The sequence below is a fragment of the Chionomys nivalis genome, chromosome 17 (genome assembly GCF_950005125.1).
Source record: "Chionomys nivalis chromosome 17, mChiNiv1.1, whole genome shotgun sequence".
In the NCBI taxonomy this organism is placed as follows: Eukaryota; Metazoa; Chordata; class Mammalia; order Rodentia; family Cricetidae; genus Chionomys; species Chionomys nivalis.
In genome coordinates, this window is record NC_080102.1 from 60086706 (window position 1) to 60109045 (window position 22340).

The following is a 22340-nucleotide window of genomic DNA, read 5'->3' on the forward strand; positions in this document are numbered from 1 at the left end:
TTCAAGAATAAACAAACAGGGCTGGAGAGATGGCTCAGCAGGTAAGAAAGATTGCTATCTAATAAGCCTGATGACCTGAGTTTAGAACCATGTAAAAGCTGACTGGAATAGTGCATATCTGTAACCCAGCATCCCTACCACAAGATGGGAGGCAGAGACAGAAGAATCACCAAGAAGTTCAGCGCCAGCTAGCCTAGAATATGCTGCACAGCAGCAGAAATAATCAGAAATATATACCCTGCCTCAACAAGGCAGAAAATGAGAAATGAACCCCCCCCAAACTATCCTCTGACATCTGTAAGCATGCAATGGCATGTATGCACCACACTTATATCACACAATACACACGATAGCAATAATAATAATAGCTCCTGCCATGTGTGGTAGTACCCACCTGCAATCCCAGCACTTGAAGGACTGAGGCCAAAGTCTCATTGTGAATCTAAGTTAGCCTGCGCTACCTGGGCTATAGGAAACCCTATCTCAAAAACAAGGACGACGATAATAGGAAGGGAGGGAGGGAGAGAGGAAGGAAGATAGGTAACTCAATATCTGAGTTACACAGTAAATTGCAGGTCAGTCAGTGCTACATATCAAGAACCTGGCTCAAACAAACAAACAAAACCTAAGTAAAGCAGAGAAGAAAACCGGCTTCTAAGAAAGAATTGCTTTTTTTCCTTGACACAGTTCCATATCAAATCATACTGTAGCCGCTGATTTTTCTATTGCTGTTGTTTCTTTGTTTCAGAGACAGTAGTATTCACGACCTTCTGTTTATGTGGTGGGAAGAAATGGCTTCCCAGAAAGGCTTAGCCCACTGCATTTTATTAGATAAAAGAAAAAACAAAAAGCCATTCAACTCTGACAAGCCTGATTATTGTCTACAGAAGAGCAAAATGCGTCCCTGAGGACTACAAGAATAGTCAACAAGATCCAGTGTGTGCACGCCTTTAGCCACCGCTCTGCCGAGAGCTGCTGGGTATGTATGCACACAGTCCTTTCTTCAGGGCAGGCCTCCATAAGGCCCTCTTTACTTGTGATTTCAAATTCATAGGAAGGGAAAGAATGCCGAAATAAAGCCTCCCCTCTACTACTGCAACTACCTAGGTAAACCTTTTTTTTTGGGGGGGGGGGGGTTTCGAGACAGGGTTTCTCTGTGGCTTTGGAGCCTGCCCTAGAACTAGCTTTGTAGACCAGGCTGGTCTCGAACTCACAGAAATCAGCCTGCCTCTGCCTCCCGAGTGCTGGGATTAAAGGCGTACCTAGGTAAACTTAAAAGAAAGACTGAAGAGGTAAGAGCTGAACTGTTGAATCTAATGTGGTCTTTTATAAAACAAAATTAAATATCTAGAGCCCAGGAAAATGCTAAGTAACTACTTTCATCTTCCTTTTTCAAAACAGTTTAAGGGAACTATAGTGTCTCCTTTAATTGTAAGAAACACATAGGAAACTGTAAAATAACAAAGGTCTAAAGTTATGAACATATACAGTGAAAAGATTAACATATACCCATTACCACTGTGTAAAAAATGATCTCACTGGATTAGATTATCAAATACGAGTATATACCATAATCAAGATCTTAAAACACTTCTTTTCACTAGGCTCATTAACTATTTAAATGAGAGACTCTTTTTTTTTTAGTGGGGGTTGGGGAATTGAGTTTAAGAGCAAAGACAGAAAAGTAACCATGGCTTAACATTAAAATGGAGCCTTTGGGACTGGAGAGAGAGCTCAGTTCAGCTTTCTATAACTTCTCCAGGGGATACACAGCCCTCTCTGGCCTCCTGGAGCATATGGTACACAAACCTACAAGCAGGCAAAACATCTATATATAAAAATAAAAATAAATTTTTAAGGTACAGCCTTCAGGAGCAAATAAGATGGTTTACTGGTTAAGGGCACTTGCTGACAAACTCTACAATCTGAGTTCAATCCACAGGCCCCACAGGGTAGAAGGAGAGAACCAACTCCTACGAATTATTTTCTCTGACCTGCATGTGCACTGTGGTTTACACACACACTTACACATACACACAGAAAATAAAAAAATGTTAAAAATTTAAACAAACAAAGTAAATTGTAGTGTTCTGGTCAGCCAGATGGCTCAGAAGGTAAAGTGCTTGCTACACAAGTCTGACTAAGTCTTCAGAACCCAAAAGTTGGAAAAATAGGACAACTGGTTCCATGAAGTTCACCTGTGCTTATATAAACAGAGCAAGCACACACATCAATAAATACATAAACAATTTGCTTGCTTGCTTGCTTGGAACTAGTTCTGTAGACCAGGCTGGCCTCAAACTTACTGAGATCCTCCGGCCTTTGTCTTCTGAGTGCTGGGATTAAAGGCATGCACCACCACCACCTGGCTCATAAATAATCTTTCTAAGAAGCCTTCAAATATCCTATTAATGGCTACTGTCACTTGATAACTTCTTAGGGGACAAGTTTGTAGGTTTGTTTTTAAGTTGTTTCTCTGATTATCTTTTCTTCGTATTTAGCTTTTTTTCTTCTTTTTTAAAGACAGGGTCTCATGCAGCCAAGGCTGACCTTAAATTCCTGAGGATGACTGTGAGCTTCTGTCCTCCCGCCTCTACCTCTTGAGTGTTGAGACCTTAAGAGTGAGCCATCACAGAGTAGTGGTGGTGCATGCCTTTAATCACAGTACTCAGGAGGCAAAGGCAAGTGAATCTCAGTGAGTTTTGAGGACAGCCTGGTCTACAAAGTGAGTAGTTCCAGTACACAGAGAAACCCCATCTAAAATGTAAGAGTGTGCCATCATGCCTGTTTATGAGTACTGCAATGCTGAGGGTCACACAAGGGCTTCATGGATGTCAGATGAGTATTCTACTGATTCAGCTACATCCTTAGCTCCTTTCTTGTTTTTGAGACAAAATCTTGCTATGCAGTCCAGGCTGATCTATCTATCTATCTATCTATCTATCTATCTATCTATCTATCTATCTATCTATCTATCTATCTATTCATTCATCCATCCATCTATTTATTTATTTATTAAAGATTTCTGCCTTCTCCCCGCCACTGCCTCCCATTTCCCTCCCCCTCCCCCAATCAACTCCCCCTCCCTCATCAGCCCAAAGAGCAATCAGGGTTCCCTGCCCTGTGGGAAGTCCAAGGACCACCCACCTCCATCCAGGCCTATTAAGGTGAGCATCCAAACTGCCTAGGCTCCCACCAAGCCAGTACGTGCAGTAGGATCAAAAACCCATTGCCATTGTTCTTGAGTTCTCAGTTGTCCTCACTGTCCGCTATGTTCAGCGAGTCCGGTTTTGTCTCATGCTTTTTTAGACCCAGGCCAGCTGGATATTCCCAATAGAATATCCCCATTGTCTCAGTGTGTGGGTGCACCCCTCGCGGTCCTGAGTTCCTTGCTCGTGCTCTCTCTCCTTCTGCTCCTAATTTGGATCTTAAGTTTCTGTCCGGTGCTCCAATGTGGGTCTCTGCCTCTGTCTCCTTTCATCGCCTGATGAAGGTTAATATTCAGGAGGATGCCTATATGTTTTTCTTTGGGCTCACCTTCTTATTTAGTTTCTCTAGGATCACGAATTATAGGCTCAATGTCCTTTATTTATGGCTAGAAACCAAATATGAGTGAGTACATCCCATGTTCCTCTTTTTGGGTCTGGCTTACCTCACTCAGGATAGTGTTTTCTATTTCCGTCCATTTGCATGCAAAATTCAAGAAGTCATTGTTTTTCCAGGCTGATCTTGAACTCACAATTCCCCTGTCTCAGCCTCCAGCACCAGGATTACAGGTATGTATCACCAGTATACTCCTAGCAACATGCCCCTACCCCTTACACACATAAAGATAAACAGACAAATGCACTCCCATTCAACTAACAGGTCTATGAGAAGCAACGACTAAAATAAACAAAATGGCAGTCTGATCACCCAGAGTGACAGTTTTGATGTGTTGTGACTCTGTCAAATGATGCATTCACAGTATTGCACACTCCAGTCAGATATTTCCTACTATTACATGCAGAGATAACTTAACATAATCCACATTTATAAGTCGAGTAACTATTAGAATAAAATAAATGTATATTAAGAGAATTTCCAAAGGAAGCTAAGGACATTCAAACAAAAAAATACAGAAAATCTTCATGATAACTATTAACCATGAGATTCCTGTTATTTCTACTTCTATACATTTTGTCACAAATTATTCCACATAAATATTTTTTCTTTTTTCTTTTTTTTTTTTTTTTGTTGATTTTTCGAGACTGGGTTTCTCCGTAGCTTTTGGGGCCTGTCCTGGAACTAGCTCTTGTAGACCAGGCTGGCCTCGAACTCACAGAGATCCGCCTGCCTCTGCCTCCCCAGTGCTGGGACTAAAGGCGTGCGCCACCACCGCCCGGCCCACATAAATATTTTCATGTATCTACCTAGTCATTTATTTTCAGTAACAATGACAAGTGCATTTATGTATCCCAGTTTGTAATGCAGGAGAAAAAACTCAGACCTACAGAGATGCTATGATGTCAAAGAAGAGGAAGATGTGCTATGTGAGCAGAGAAGCCGCCTGTTATTCAGTAGGTAAGATACTTCACATAATCCAATGCCAAAAACATCAATGAAAATCATATTAATAATGATCAATAGACAGAAAATACATCTCAGTGCATTGGTAAATACTTTTTTGTTTGTTTTCTCTGTGTAGCTTTCGACCCATCCTGGAACTTGCTATGTAGACCAGGCTGGCCTCAAACTCATAGAGATCCACCTGCCTCTGCCTCCCGAGTGCAGGGATTAAAGCATACACCACCACTGCCTGGCCTGTTAAGTACTTATAATCATTATCAGCTTGGCAGTCTTCAGAATCAAAAACTCCACCATTACGTAGTACTACACAAAGGGAAGTAATCAGACACTTTCTTTTGCCTTTTGGGAGCATACAGGTGTAGAGAAAGATTATTTTCAGGTGTGTAACTTTTGTTTACGCTGCATTTATTTAACTCTGTGAAGCTGTGTTACTGTGCCTGTCTAAAACCCCTGATGATCCTAATAAAGAGCTGAACGGCCAATAGCATGGCAGGAGCAAGGATAGGCGGGGCTGGAAGACAGAATGTATAAACAGAAGGCAGACTGAGGAGCTAGAACAAGGAGGACCTCAGGGGCCAGCCACCCAACGGCCCAGCCAGCCACGGAGTAAGAGAATGGTAAAAGCCCAGAGGCAAAAGGCAGACAGGTTAATTTAAGAAAAGTTGGCAAGAAAAAAGCCACTCTAAGGCTGGGCATTCACAAGTAAGAATAAGTCTCCATGTGTGATTTATTTGGGAGCTGGGTGGTGGCCCCCAAAAGAGTAAAAAAAAAAAAATACAATATACAGGTTTAAAAATCAAGGTAAAAAAGAAGAGAAGATGAATAAGGAAGTAACCAGACCTAGGGTTCACAAAGTTGACACTACAATATTTCTTTGTCCTATTGACAAAGGATGGTGAAGCCATGACTTTTAGATTCTAGTTTTCTAGTTCTGTCTTTATTTCTAGTTATTAAGACCCCCCCTTTTTTTGAAATAGGGTCTCATTATATAGTCATGGATGTCTTGGAACTCGGTATGTGGGCAAGGCTGGTTCCACATTATAAGCCACCACCTCCTTCCCCATGTGTTTACATGTGTGGATGAATGTGTGGAGGCCAATGGACAACCTTGAGTATCACTCCTTAGATTTGATGCCTTTTATTCCAACCAGGGTATACTGGCTGGCTAGTAAGACTACAAATCTGTCTGACTCCACTTCCCTAACATTGGGATTAGATTATAAGTGCATACTATCATACTAGCCATTTTACATGGATTCTGGGAATCTAACTCAGTGCATACAGACACACACACACGCAGGCAAAGAAATAAAAAATGACTGGTTATGAGGGCTAAAGGAGGAGGAAGGGGGAGAATGGTAAAAAAGGGATGGAAGGGGAGGAGGGGGTGAATTCATGGAACACAAGGGATTTTTTTTTAGGGCAGTGGAACTACTCGGTATGATATTATAATGGAAGAGAAATATTCTTATACATCTGTCAAAATCCACAGAAGGTACACACAAAGAAAGAATTGTAATGAAATCCATGAACTTTAGTTAGTAACAATATATAAATATTTTCTAATCAGTTATCACAAATGTGACATTAATTTAAGATGCTAACAAGAGAAATTGTGGGGTAAAGGAAAAACACATATGGAAATTCTGTGAGCACAATATTTCTGCACATGTAGAAAAATGCCCTAAAAAATAAAATCTATTAATTAAAAAAAAGAAAATACTGGTAATAATGTCTACCCAGTACAGGGTTAATAAGAACCAAGACAAGAGGATGCAAAAAAGAAAAACTATAGCTGGTTCTCACCCAGAAAGGACAGCAATCAAAGAGAAGGAAGAAGGAGTGCGAGAGGAGTGCCTCTCACAAAGACATCTTACAGTGATTAATGGGGAACATCGAAAACTCATTTCTCTCCGAGGAAGAAAAAGAAAACGAAAAAGCCAAGAAGCTTACAAGGAAGACTGGGATTCTCAGCAGAAAAATCACAACCATTAAGCCTCTGGTGTCGTCCTGCTGCCGCTCCATGTGGCTAAGAAATCAGCTTGTCATTGTAATGTGCTGGTGCCAATCTCTATGGCAGGTTAGACTATTTTTCAGGAAAATCAAGGGATAATTGCTTAGTATCAAAAGATCTGGCCTTTGGGAGGATAAGGAGCAGTTCCTTTTTACCAAAGTACGATTTTTTTCTAGAACAGTATAAATGACTCTTCAAGACATCATGTCTTTCATAAGCAGAACGGCAATTCTGACCGTCAGTCTGCTGAATGCCGAATGGAGCACTCAGCTTTCAACAATAACTCAAAGGACAAAGCAAGGCTAGATTTATTCTGCAGAGTTTTCAAAGGCAAAAAGGCAAAACTCCTTCCCTCTAATCCACGAAATTATAAATTCTGTCTGGGAACTAAAGACAGCTATGCTTGCTGAAAATCTGGCATCATGGATGTGAACAAGATTTAAAAGCTGGAATGATGGCTGGCAATTTGAGCATTTAGAACAGAAGTTGGTTCAGCACTCAATCTGCGGGCAGAGTCAACAGCCACACAAAGCACATGGAGATGCCAGACAGCGAGGGAGCTAATTTCACAAAACTCATTTTCATCTCTCTGTACTTCATACAACCACCACAAGCAATCCAGATTCTTATCCAAGCATAATCTTAGATAGCAAATTTTGTTGTACAAAGGAATTGAAAGTCACAACATAATGCTCTCAATTTTTTCTTCATGATAATTCCCTTCTTAAAAGCTTATCCTTAAAAACAAAAATTTTGTTTGAGAAAAGCAAAATCTCACTAGAATACGGTATTAACATTTTCCCTCACGATTTCTATCATCTCTTCAGGATGAGAATTCAAGAAAAAAAAGGTTTCTCTCAAACATCCTAACTAGAAAATAACAGCATGTGCTACAATGTAAAGGACAGTACACCTCTGTGCTTAAACAGAGCCAACCATCATAAGAGAAAAGTAAGGGAGGCTTGAAAGGGAGGATAGTCAATTTCTGATTAAAAATATTTTGATTATAATACACAAACACAGAGAAAGAGAACCATTAATGTAGTAAAACTGAAGTCTATTTTTTTGCTTGTAAATGTGCATTACTGTGCTGAACAGCTATTTTCTAACAGGCATAAAAGACAAGGGATCAGAAATAATGAAACACTACGCAGAAAAGCAGGATGAGATTCCCCTAACGAAATACAAAACTTTTCCATAAAAATTAACAGAAAGAGGACCAAAATAAAGATGCTTTGTTTTATAAATACTATTAGCAAAACAATGCACGTTTTCAGTTTAAGGCCTGAAGCTGAGCTAAATCTCCATTGTAACTCTTTCAGAATGGTTTGTCATTTGCTGATGAAACCTCAGTTAAGATCAAAAACAGGATCTGACCAAACTCCTCCTGAAGGAGCTTTTCTCAAAGCATTAGAAAGTTAAAAACAAAGCAAAACAAAACAACATAGTGTATTATTGAAGTTACTGGCTAAAAAGCTTAAGTCAATCGGATGACAATCCTGTGAGCAGAACGCTGACATTTTCTTTCTTTTAAGAAAGACCTTTCAGAAAGCACCTCTTATATTTATTCATAATGCATAGTTTATCGACATTTCTTTTCCTCTCTAAATGGCTGGGAGGGAAGAAGAGCTCTATAGTCAGAGTGTGTGGTTAGTAATGGCACTTTTCCTTGTCATTGTACAAAGCCTGTTAAATATTTACAACACAGACAGCAATATCTAGCCCTAAACACCCAGTTGTGAGTTTGAATTTTTTTAGAAATAAATCTATGACAAGTTTTCGCCAGCAAAATGTCAGAAGACTTTACTAACAGCTTCAAGAGACCCAGCGGGTCCAGAGGAGCAGTTTCAGGCCATCTGGTGATTACTTATTATTATTTATACAGCACAGTTGATGTACACACAGATGTGTTATGAATCCACATACAGAGAAGCCTTAACAAGGACTGCTGATAAGATGTGACTACTGCGCAAGTCAATGTGCATTAAAGAAATGCATTAACCAGAAAGAGAGAGAACAGCAGCTTTTTATTTTTAATATGAAAAGGTGGAAGATTATTTGATTAAAGAATGATGAGTTCTATACAAAGACAGTATACTACCAGTCAAAAATCTAGCTATATGTGGAAGAGACTACCAAATCCAGAAGGCACTTTATAAACTTCTCGGTTTATTTATAAAGTAATAAATAAATAAACAGTACAATAAATGAGTGTGGGGAGGAGTTTAGGCTTGGGAAGAACTATCGAGATAGGAAGATACAGGATTTTATTTTATTCTACTAGGAATGCGCTGAGAAAAACTTCAACTTCCCGTTTTGTAATATTCAGGTGTATGCAGGAAAAACAAGAGTTCACTTCAATTTCCTGACCATAGCTCCAATTAGATTCATTAGCATCTTTTGGTTTTTGTTTGTTTGGTGGAGGGAACAGGCTAAAGCAAGGATACTTGAATATATTCTTTTAATAACAGCATAATAAATCACAACAAAGAGCTAAAATGAACCAATCACATGTGTTTAAGGCAAGTGTCAAGAGATCAGATCTGACATTAAGAAACTTGAGTTGATTCCTTGCTCTTAATTCCAATATATATATATTGGAACTAGGATATATATTTAATACATAACTGTGCCCTAGTTCTACCACAGTTGACATAAAACCACAGAATTCTCAAAGTTGATTGGAAGTTATTGCAAAATCAACATTTTAAAAAAAAATAAGGTTAACATTTGGCCAAACAGTGCATAATGCAGTATATTTTCAGCTGCCTGACAGCATGCAGTCACTCTTACCAGATGGGAACTAGATGAATTATTAAATGAAATATGAATTATTAAATGAAAATTTGAGTTTTTAAAAAACTCTTAGCAGGGGGTAAGGAAGAAAAGCTTATTTGTTTGCCTGAAATTGCCTTCACCTGTCATAGCATGTAAACATAGCATACACTCCCACAAAGGCATTTGCCTACCTGATCCATTCCTTTTCTGGTTATATTTCAATTCATGATGCTCTCCTGACATAAAACATGAGTAATCAACATCAAGTCATTCTTTGTTTTTCTTCTTGCTCACACCAGTTAATAGGGAAACTTGCTAAAGGAATATAGGATGAAAGACCCAGAGTCTCATACCAGTATGGCCCTTTTAACGGGAAAGCTAAGATAAGAGAAATAATCTCTGTAGATTTGTGTTATATAGACAATAAAACACATACCTTTGTAACATGCCAGCGTTTAACCAATTATAGGAGCTATTTGTTGCCTCATCTATTACAGAGCAATAGAGATTTAAGGGATAATGCTCATGGAGGCAAAGGATATAGCTTTGGAGGTTGGTTAAATGCCAAGTGAAGCCAGGACTACAACACCATAAACATCATTCCTACCATGACAAGATACTGAGGTACAAGAAGCTGCCCTCAATCCCACTACAACTGGGATGCCACTGTTATTTTTTTTTCAAGATGAGGTCTCATTTAACCCAGGCTGATCTCAAACTTTCTATACAACTGAGGCCCTGGAGGTCTGTGTACTCTAGGAAAAAAAGATCTTGAAAGTAAGATGCCTGGGGCCACAGTGTACAGAGGAACAATCATTTCTCTTAAGGACAGGACTGATAAGCACAGTTACAACAGAATTTTCCTCAGTGGTTGACAATTAAATACTGTCCTCAGAGGAAATGTCCTGTTCTTTAGAAATAGCCTACACAATGAACAGATATGATGAAGACTTGATAATGATATTTACATCTATTTATATCTGCATAATTTGTTCTGCAAACCAGCATATGTTTCTGAGAGGATGACACAGCAGCACAGAATCTGTTGATTTCTTCTTGGTAATAAGAGCAAGAGGATCTGAGTTTGATCCCCAGCACCTACATGAAATGCCAGGTATGGTGGCTCTCACTTGTAATTCCAGAGCTGAAGCCAGAGAAGTGCAGATTCCTCGGGTTTTCTAGTCAGCTAGCTAGTCTAGCTTAATCAGCAACTCCAGGTCCCAGTGAGAAACCTCGTGTCAGGCTGTTGAACACAAACTCAAAGTGATTGTAACTGCATGCTCAAGATTTACACAGGATCAAGCCACCTAAAGTTCCAGCACGAATAGGGAAGCGCTCATCAAGTTCTACCCCGAGCTGAGGCGTTATCAACAACTGAGGGCTATCAGGGTGGAGAGAATCAGTATTTTTAGGAATGCGGCCCTGAAAGGCTACCCGTGCTCTAGTAGGTGGTCCTACACCCAAGAATATAGAGTAGTAAGTAGATTCAGTGGATTTAAGGGGGAAGAAGAGCACTTGAAGTTAGGAGGGAAAAGGGGGAAGAGAAGGAAATGGAGGAAAGGGAAATGAAGGACAGATTTGAGCAAAACACATTACATGTGTTATGAAATTATCAATAAAAAATACTAAGATGGATGATGGATCCTGATGAATGACACCCAAGGCTGATCTCTTGCCTCCACAAGCACATATGCACACATAAACACACACACCACACACACACACACACATACACACACACACACACACATCCCAAAATGGGCAGAAGTAACCCAAACAATGTTATTTATTTGCACATGAAATAATACCTTAAATTTAGGATTTCTGATAATGACATAGTATGTACACTTGTTTTCATCCTATTGCCTTTATTACAGACTTCAAAGTAAAAGTGGCACCTCAAAAACTGAAAATTTACAGGACTCAGCAGGGTATGATAGTATAAATGAACTCCCAGCTATTTGGGAGGCTGAGGCAAGAGGATCACTTGAGCCCAAGAGCTTTAGATTAGCCTGGGCAATACAATGAAGACCCATCTTAAAAAGTTTCTTTTCTTACAAGATTTTCTAGATTCAGCACCAAATTATATCTCTATTATTTTAAAAAAAAAAGCCCAAAAGGCAAGTCCACTGTATAATTCCAATGCTTTTGTTTGTTTGTTTGTTCAAGATAGGGTGTCTGTCCTGGGCTGCAGACCAGTCTGCCGCTGCCTCCTGAGCGCTGCACCAGTATCACCGGCCTAATTACAGTGTTTTTTTGTTTTTTTTTTTTTTTTTTTTTTGAGACAGGGTTTCTCTGTGGCTTTGGAGCCTGTCCTGGAACTAGCTCTGTAGACCAGGCTGGTCTCGAACTCACAGAGATCCGCCTGCCTCTGCCTCCCGAGTGCTGGGATTAAAGGCGTGCGCCACCATCGCCCGCCCGGCTTAATTACAGTGTTTTTAAACACAAGTTTTCTTTTCTTTTCTTTTTTTAGTGTTGGGATTGAATCAGGGTCTCATTTTTCTGTTGTATTTTTTAAGATTTAGCCAGGTGGTGGTGGTGCATGCCTTTAATCGCAGCACTCAGGAGGCAGAGACAGGCGGATCTCTGAGTTCGAGGCCAGCCTGGTCTATAGAGTGACAGCCAGGACTACACAGAGAAACCTTGAAACAAACAAACAAACAAAAAGATTTAGATTTAACTTACATGTGTGTGTGAACACATCAGATCCCCCAGAGTTGGAGTTACAAGTGCTTGTGAACCACCGTGTGGGTGATGGGAATCCAACAAGTTCTCCACAAGAGAAGTACACACTTTTAACTCCTGAACCATCTCTCCAGCCCCTATACTAGGGTCTCAAGAATGCTAGGCAAGCACTGAGACACAAAGCTACATCTCAGGGCTTTTATTTTTTTTTATTTTTTTTTCGAGACAGGGTTTCTCTGTAGTTTTTTGGAGCCTGTCCTGGAACTAGCTCTTGTAGACCAGGCTGGCCTCAAACTCACAGAGATCCGCCTGCCTCTGCCTCCCGAGTGCTGGGATTAAAGGTGTGTGTCACCACCGCCCGGCAGGGCTTTTATTTTTTGAGACAGGTTCTCAGAAAGTTGTTTAGGCTGTCCTTGAACTTGTGATCCTCTTACTTTAGTTAACCAGATGGCTGGGATTACAGGTACATTTAAGCGAACAGGGTTCTTAAATAGATGCCATCTTCTAATTGTTTCAAAAGCCCACACAACTCCATTGAGCTGGGCCTCTGTCTAGTGGCGTCTGGGGGACTGTTGTCCTAACAACACTAACCCACTCTCAGGAGGTAGTTCAGCTCTATAATGACTGCTTGTATCACATTCCACAGAGAGGTTTTAGCAAGAATATCGTTTCCCCCAAGTTCTTCATGAGGGCGATGAGGCCTCAGGAGAAACAGTCTCAATAGGCCAATAGGAATAAGGGGACTGAAAAGTGTGTCATCTGTCTTTTTACACAGGAATGCAGACAGCACAATCTTAAGTAGCCATTTTTTTAAAAGTACATGTAGTGGATTTAGAATTCAGCTGTGTCACATCAGACTGTTGGGAAGCAGATCATGAACACAATCCAAAAATAACAGCCATTAAAAACCTAGCAACCAAAACATGTTTATGTATCCATTGAAAGCCTGGTGGTTTTGATTATATAGTAGAGGGTATAATCTACTAGTCTATTTTAGGTAAATTTTCCTTTCACGTTCCTTTAATATTAAACGCACAGTGATTTCTTTTTTTTTTTTTTTTTTTTTTGGTTTTTCGAGACAGGGTTTCTCTGTGGTTTTGGAGCCTGTCCTGGAACTAGCTCTTGTAGACCAGGCTGGTCTCGAACTCACAGAGATCCGCCTACCTCTGCCTCCCGAGTGCTGGGATTAAAGGCGTGCGCCACCACCGCCCGGCACGCACAGTGATTTCTGAGTTTAAAGATGCACACGGTAGAGTGCACGAGAAACAGGCACAGAGCAAAGTAGAATGCCGATAGTTCTCCTTGATTGCTTCTCCCCCCTGGAGCTGAAGACTGAACCCAGAGTTTTGCACAAATTCAAGCACATTTAGCTTTACCAAGCTAAATTTCCAACCCCACAATTAAAAAAAAAGAGTTTTTTTTTTGTTTGTTTTTTATCTTATATGTATGAATGTTTCGTCTGCATGTATGCTGACACTCTGTGTGAATGCAGTTCCCATGGAGGTCAGAAGAGGGTGTTGGATCCCCTGCAACTGGAGTTACACATTATTTGTGAGCTGTCATATGGGTACTCAGAATCAAACCTGGGTCCTCTGCAAGATCAACAGTGCTCTTAACTTCTGAGCCAACCCTTTCTCTTTACCACTGTTTTGAGACTTCTCTAATGATAGGTCCTACATCATGCCGTCCAAAGATTATCACGGTTTCTTCCTGGGATTTACATAGCCTTTTTTGTTTGGAACAAATATTTTCAGTCAATAAAAAGTAGATTACAAGTAACTTAAAGGTCTCTGGGTAGTTCCCAAGCAAAGCTGTTCTCAAGATTTAAGGACGCTCAATGGCACGCCAAATGGTAACTGCTTTACTGAATTTGCATCTTCTGCCACATCTTCTATTCCACATAGCATGAGGGGACCACATGTATCTGCTGATTCCTACTCCAGAGCTATATGTTACCACATCGCAGGAGAACTCCAAAGAAAGGACTAAATAGAACTGGAGAACTACAACCTTACCCAAATGAACAGTTTCTGATCTGCAAAGGGGTGAAAGGATGAGTCACATCCACCAAACTCTTAGGATGGAACTTCCTAACCTACTAAGAGAATGATGGCGTCAGCTGGGCAGTGGTGGCACACACCTTTAGTCCTAGCACTCAGGACAGAGGCAGGTGGATTTCTGGGAGTTCGAGGCCAGCCTGTTCTACAGAGTGAGTTCCAAGACAGGCTTTAAAAGAAAAAAAAGGTGATGATGTTCTCAATTTCCAAGTTCTATATTTAACTTTCCACTAGGGGAGCAAAGTTGTCCAAATCTAAAGACTTCACAGTGGATCACAGACCCCAACACACAGTTCAGAAATGTGGGAAAGGCTCACAGAGAAACCAAAGTTAAAGCTCCATACTACTTCCCTTTTCTAGTACTAAATTTTAAAACGCTCTCTCTCTCTCTCTCTCTCTCTCTCTCTCTCTCTCTTTTGGAGACAGTGTTTTCGTTGTGTAACTCTATCTTGAAACTCCCTCTGTAAACAAGGCTAGCCTCGAACTCAGAGATCTGCCTGCCTCAGCCTCTCAAGTGCTGGGAATAAAGGAATGGTCATAATGCCAGGCATTTTAAAGCTTTATAAATTTTTGATTTTATGTATTAAATATATACATGCTATGTGTGTAAGTGCTGGTGCACACATGTCAGAGTACACATGTGGAGGTCAGAATCTACTCTCTCTTCTCACCCTTCTACTATGTGATCCAATATAAAATTCAGGTTATCAGGCTTTTTTGCCATTTCACCCATCTTGGCCCCATCCTGAAAAGATCACTATTTCTCTGCTTCTGGGTGTTGTTATTAAAAGTGTGCACCCTCATGTGTGGCTCACAAAAAAACATTTTTTTTTTTTTTTTTTTTGTGAGGCAAGGTCTCACGTAGCATGGGCTGGCCAGGAATGGTGGCATATATCTTTAAAGTAGATCTTTGTGAATGTGAGGCCAGCCTGGTCTACACAGAGAGTCCTGAGGTAGCCATGGCTACACAGTGAGATCTTGTCTTTAAAAGAAAAAAAAGTCACATATTAGGAAAATAAACTCACCCAAAATTCAGATTTTTCAAATAGTACAGGGCACTACTATGTATCGCCTGTAGGAGTCACAACAAACAGCATTATGAAATTCACACACATAAGACTGGAGGGGTCATTTTACATTTTCTACTTTAATAAAGCTATTTAAAAATGGAAACATACCTATATATAATTTTTTAACAAGAAAGAAAATACACTCTAAGATACTTAATACTGCAGAATACAAAGGTTTGGTTCAAGTGTTTACCAGAAATCTTCAGCATTTATTGAAATCTGGAATCTTCTTTCTATTTCTTGCCCTATCACCATCTCATCTATCTCTCAAATTCCAATTCCTAGAAATGTTTAGGACTTAGCTCTTTATTTAAAAAAATATTTACAATGCATAATGGAACTAGTCTGTGGTCTCATATACCACCAGTATGTGTCACTGGACAGTTACATGACATATTCCTAACAAAATATAGTTGAGATTCTATAATGAAGGCAAATAAAACGTTTATGCACTTTTTTCATCATTTGTAGCATTAGAAAAAGATCTGGGGAAAAGTTAATATGCAAAGTAAAAAACAAGGCAATTCCAACAGAACGACTTCATTAAAAAGTATAGGAGACACATCTGACATATAATGCACACACATGCAAACAATTATGTGGGAGCTGACACATAGAAAAACACATGTCATGTCTGTAGAACATTACTGTATGGATCTCAAGTGCTGTGTTGGGTTTGTCTGTACCAGACTGTGTAGTACCTGCCTAAGCTGTTAACTCGATTTTTCTGAATCAACAATCAAAAGAAACATTGCTTTTTCATATGTGAGAGATCCACAGAGACTTGGAAATTGGAGGCTTACAATAATAGGAATATTCTTAGCTGACTCACTAAATATGTTAAGCAGACTTTTATATGCCTGAAGGTCAAGAAGATATTTCTAAACTTGCTTTGTGTTTAGATGGCAGCTTTAGAAAGGAAGGGGGAGTAATGCGCACGCTTTAACACTGTGTGTTGGAAAACAAACGTCAGTACAATAACAAGATGGAAGAAAGCAAGGCAGATTTCATTACGGTGGAGTGCCTACACTTCCTCATAACTTGGATTTACACACTGCAAATCCTCTGATCTGATTACCTCCAGTGATCACGTAAAATACCAGCTTTAAACTCTTTGCCGTAGTGATAAAACAGCCACTTTGATTCACAACAAGACATTCACAATAAAGTATACTGTAAACGTACCTGTCCACAGCCCGGGGCATTGCACACAAACGGTCTGTCGTCTCCCATATTTCATAAAGCAGAACAGAGCTGAGGGGGCCAAGAAGTAAGGGGAAAAGTTATGTTAAATACGCTGGAGAAAAAAAATGAGCTTCAAAAATATCAAGACTAGAAACAGGTGTCCCAAGAATGCCATCTATCAAAGCTGTAAACACAGGCTACTTTGGAAGAGACTTATTAGACAGGTGGCATACGATCTACTGTGCCTCAATTGAAACTTTCAATTAGGAAAATTCAGACCTAAATAGTCCAGAATTTTAAGACTTGCTGGGTTTTCCTTCTTTCTGCTACAGTATGTAACACATTTCTCCAGTCTACTGAATTACAACCAGTGCAGCTCTCTATGTCAATAAATTAACCCAACGCTCGATGCGGAAGCCATATTTCTGAACTGGAGAAGACCAAAATTTGTCATTTAATTAATTAAGGGATTATAGGAGGGGTGCTCCATTTTACAGGGCTATAATTTGGCTCCCCGGTGTATAAACTACGAGACTGCTGGCAAGGGTCGTTTATCCCAGATTATTGCCAAAGAAAACAAAGCACCCATCCTATTGGACTACATGGGAAATTATTTTCATTAATAAAAAATAAAAAATAAAAGCTTCCCCTCCCCACTGGGAGCCTCCTCCTCCCCCCACCAATTGTCTGTGGCAAATGAAGAAATATCAGTGCCCTTCCCCCCTCTGATTCTATTTATGGCTAGGTTTTTAAAAGCAGCAATAAAACAAATGTCGACTCTTTGGGGGTTTACTGGGTGAATATGTTCCGGCTGTTTGTGCTGCTCTCGGCCAGAGTTCTTGGGCTGCTCCACTGCAGCCAACAGATGTGTGCTGCTGCAGGGGATCAAAGAAATGCACTTAAAGGCACTACCATCAATCCCCTCTATTTCTCTGAAGAATTTAACAGAATTTATATTGCTTTTTTAAATGACTAAAGCTAATCTCTTGAAATGTTTATCAAAATTCTTTGTCAAACAACAAATGCAATCTGAATGTGCCAGGGAAATTTCTCATATTCCAACTAAGAACAAAAACCAGGCAGAGATGAATAATGACTAGAAATGCAAATCACAGCAAAAATATCCCCAAAAGATAAACAATATTTTGGAAGAGTCAAAGAGAAAACTGGGAGGAAGAATAAAAGCAGTCTTATAGAAGGTCTAGGACAATTTTCACACAATTATCCACAACACAGAACAATACATAAAAAGGTTGTGAACAAGGGAAGATGAGTGAGGGACGATCGTTGAACTACGTCTGGAAATAACTTCAGAGCTGTAACCAAATCTCAAATTCTGCATTAAAATAACATGCTAACATGGTAGAATGAATGTAGTAACAGAAAACCAGGCTTAACAGAGGCAATGAGGTACTATCTCTTCTATTCTCTTAGGATTTACTTTTGGGTTAGAAACCAGTATTTCTGGTTGTCTAATCAGTAATTCCACAACTAATCGGTGTTTAAAAGTGTGAGGTGCCCCATAAAATAGAAGGGGCTGCTTGGTCATCTTTCAGTGTGACAGGAACATGGTCTAACTATGAAGGAAACTGATGTTCAGTCCTGCTGGAATGGAACAGACTCTGTATATACATACGTATACACAGATTTATATCACATTTAGCCAGGATAAATTGCTTCAATAAATTCTGCTCCTAGGAGAGGCCAGCTCAAGCCAATGATTGGGTACTGGGAAATGAGAGCTTCTTTCTTCCTCACATAGCCCTAGGACAACAAGGTTTTCTGTTTGTTTGTTTGCTTGTTTTAAATACATCTTTAAAAAACAAATTATTTTTAGTACTTTCTGGAACTGTAACACAGTATCAAAAAATAAGTAAATAAAAGAAAATAAATATAGAAACTGTGGCCATTATGGCTGAAAACGCAGATGATCTTTGGAAAGCAAATCATTCCTCTGTGGGAATCGGCACTGCTGTGCTGCACACAATTTCACTCCTGGCAAGGTAGACGTGGACAGAAGACTGAGACAGCAGTCCTTACTTCTGGCACTGAGGCTAGGTTACCTCCTTTGCTGACCATTAGGAGGAAGTATTCTTCCGGTAAGGAGGGGGTAGGAGTGATTACATAAATTCTGGGACAATTTTCCTCCAGCCACAAATTTCAAACCTTCAAAAAATGACAATGATTATAATTTGGAATCTTTACTATGAATGATATGAAAACAAAATTTTGCCTTGCTAAAAAAGAAAAAAAAGACTGGGAGAAAAAGCATTAAAATCTAACAGGAGTAAGCTTTTCTTTGGTCTTGAGTGTTAAACTGGCAGTTACTAATAGGATTTCCTGCTTCTGTCCTAATTTGTAAGCCTTTGTTTTACCATTTTTACCAAACAGAGATCACAATGGGAGGAAGAAGTCGTTCATCCCCTTATTCTCAGGTCCCTTGTCATTTTCCATCATTTCTGCATTCAAGAAAATTTAAATATTTAACAATGATAAGAATAATATCTCTCCCCATTTAAAAAAATCCCACTGACACCTTTTTAATTTTCCCTTCGCTCTCCATCTGCTACATCACTGTGACACACAGAGAGTGCTTCCGGTTATTTCTATGTGACAAACAAAGGCAACACATTTCTGCCATCTAAACAGATGGAGACAAAAAGAGAATCTTCAATGACAACGCTGCCACTCAATGTGAACTTAACTCACAGCTCATCTGTAATTTCACCGCCTGACAAGCAGACCATGTATCTGGTAGGCATGACACTCACAGTGTATTTATTGTCTCCTTCCTGATCTATTTTTTAGGATGAAATATAAGAACTTTATAGGCCTAAACAATAAATGATGAGAGGAATATACAACTTGAGATATACTACCAAGAGTGAGTGAGATGCTTAGGACAAGAAAACAAAAGGTTTTCCTTAGATGTCCAGGTCTACAGGGGAAAAGGTTCATGTACTCGGAGCAACCAAAATGTGTAAAGGATACAATTAGGATTTGCATAAAAGTGAAACTCATCTGAATGCTGGTAGACTAGTTAAGAAAAATCAAGGTTTAGTGCCAGTGAGATGGTTCAGCGAGAAGCACTTGATCTGAACGCAGCCCGCAGCCCCTACCACAGAGAAGGACAGAACCAACTCCTGAAAGCCATCCTCTGACCGCCATACGCACGCCATGGACTCCATACTCAAATACAAATGCTAAAACATTTTTTTTAAGTCAAGGTTTAGAGAATTAAATTTTTATAATGTTTTATTTGCATGTGTGTGTATTTGCATGTTAGTATAGGAGTTCTCAGAGACCAGAAGTGTTAGATCCACCTGTAGGTAGAGGGATGGACAGTGATGACCTACCCAACATGGGTGCTGGGATCTTTACATACTAAAATGTTTGTCATAGTAATATTTATGACCAATAAAGAATTAAGTGCAGAAGGAAAATGAATATAAATTAAGATATTACATTGCAACAGACCATATTTAAGATGTTAAAAATAACATTTTGAAAACTATTAAATAAATGCTATAAAAAGCAGCACTCATTAAATGAATTCTAGATTAATTTCTTCTTTGTACTATTAGTATTCTCAAGTCTATAATGATCAGAAATTGCTTTTAATAAATCAAAAATGGGCCAGCAGATAAAGTGCTTGCCATACAAGCCTGAAACTTGAGCTTGCCTCCTGGAACCACGTGAAGGCAGAAGGAGACAACTAACTTCACAGAGTTGTTCTCAGACCTCCTCAACACACATCACATACACATACAACAATGACAAGGGAAATAAAATCACAAACATATAATACAATCTAATAATAAAAGAATGCTGATCTCTGCATGACTGAATAAAAAGTATGTGTTTGAGTTAAAAAGAAAAAAAGCCTATTACCTTTTAAACTATTCTAGAGCACTGAAGAGTAAAGAGTCATGTAAAGTTCTATACAGCATCCATATCAACTGGAAAGATAAGTTCAAAAAGAACCATGAAAAAAGTCTAAAATTATAGACTACCAGTTTCCTACAGAAAACAGCCAATCAGCTCTTCCCTTTATTACCCATTTTCAGAATCCCTGGCAAAAAATATTACTTACAGTAATAATTAGAAATGATTAGAAACTGTCCCTAATACACATCTCTAAGAGACTGAGGGGAGCTAAAACTAAGCCTAGCAGGTATTGTACACCATTTAGTTTAGCTTTATTTTTTTAATTAATTTTTTTTTTTTTTTTTGGTTTTTTCAAGACAGGGTTTCTCTGTGGTTTTGGAGCCTGTTCTGGAACTAGCTCTGTAGACCAGGCTGGTCTCGAACTCACAGAGATCTGACTGCCTCTGCCTCCCAAGTGCTGGGATTAAAGGCGTGCCCCACCACCGCCCAGCTAAGTTTAGTTTTAAACAAGCTGGACATTTTAAAACAGGCTCTAACTCTGCACCTCCCTTCCTTTATGGCATTAATACAAAAAAGTATACATGGAAACAGTTCTCTGAAGAAATCACAACAGTAGACTGCATTTCAGACGACAAAGAATTTTGCTGTTTGTAAACAAAGCACACAAACACTGAGTAGTCTCCGCAGTCTTTTTTAAATCACACACACATGCTGCAATGCATGTGGGGAGGTCAGAGGACAACTTTTTGGAGTAGGTTCTCTCTCTCTTCCATGTCGGTCCTGAGGACAGACTCAGATTGGTGAGTGTCTCTACTCACTGAACCATCTTTCTAGCTCCACTCTCAACAATTTATCCTCCAAGAGGACACTCACTGATGCTCTGGTCTGCATGGTATCTAGAAAGCCGCATTAGGAAAAGATTCCAGTAAATATATATAAACTGTGAAATTGTAATGCAGGGTATGTGAACATCAAAAAACAAAGTATACAAGTTTTACCAGATTATTTAGGAGTTGGAATCTCAGTTTATTAATTCTGGGTTAATTTTCCATTGTATTATTTAGTGTCACCATTGTTCACTATACATGATCTCACTAGTAGGTAAATCACCCAGAAGGATGATGTAAAACCACAAATACTACTACAACCTTAAACAAATCATTTTTATTGTTTCATATCAAAGTTTTGTATTCATATGTATGTGCACGGGAGTTGTGTATGTATGTCTTCATATGGGGTGTGTGCATGCATGCATGTGGAAACCCGACTGTGGGGCTAGTGAGAAGCAGGAATGTACCAGTTCCCTCTGTTGGTGTGCTCTCCCACACTCTCTCAGGTTACAGACATGTGGTGCTTTGCCCGGCATTTTACATAATTTCTGAGGATCCAATCTCAGGTCCTCATGCTTACACAGCTGGCACTTTACCAAATAAGACATCCATCTCCTCAGTCTTGTATCTGTTTTTCTTTTTTCTTTTTTTCCCTTTTTTTGGATTTTTCGAGACAGGGTTTCTCCGTAGCTTTTGGTTCCTGTCCTGGAACTAGCTCTTGTAGACCAGGCTGGCCTTGAACTCACAGAGATCCGCCTGCCTCTGCCTCCTGAGTGCTGGGATTAAACGTGTTATATCTGTTTTTCAATTGTTTGTTTGAGATAGGATCTCCCCATTTAGCCCCAAACTTGCAATCTGTCCTGTCTCTGCTTCCCATACTCTGTCATTACAGACTTGCACCATCACACCCTTCCCATATCAGGGTTTTGTGAAATTCTTTCCTAAGAGGCTTTGGGGTGGGGGAGGAGGGGTGGGAAGGAGAGGGAAGCAGAGTTATAAAAATTGGTGAATAAGGAACAAAAATTGAGGGTAGTTTGAATTCTATTTATTTGTTCTCACATCCTCCAAACAAGAACAATGAAATCTTTTGTACCTTCTGAAAGTTATATGAAATGAGCATGCTATACAACTATTTACAGTTGAATTGTGTATTTCAACAATTTAGCACCTGACGGGTCTCTTATATTCTTGGTATACAAAGTGAATATCCAGAAACATGAACTTGAGGACAAGTTCTTGATTTGTTTTTTCTCCACTTCCTTCC

General features: G+C 39.4%; 1 protein-coding gene across 5 annotated transcripts in view; it reads right to left on the reverse strand.

The window, feature by feature from the left end:
- Atf7 (activating transcription factor 7) overlaps positions 1-22340 on the reverse strand; it is a 105358-nt gene that overhangs the window by 63551 nt on the left and 19467 nt on the right. For all 5 annotated transcript variants that reach the window (XR_009058467.1, XM_057791499.1, XM_057791497.1 and 2 more), the window contains exon 2: positions 16359-16427. Coding sequence is in view for 4 of the 5 variants with exons in the window: in XM_057791499.1 (XP_057647482.1) it covers positions 16359-16406 (48 nt within the window). In the remaining variant the exon portion in view is untranslated. The remainder of the gene's footprint in view (positions 1-16358; positions 16428-22340) is intronic.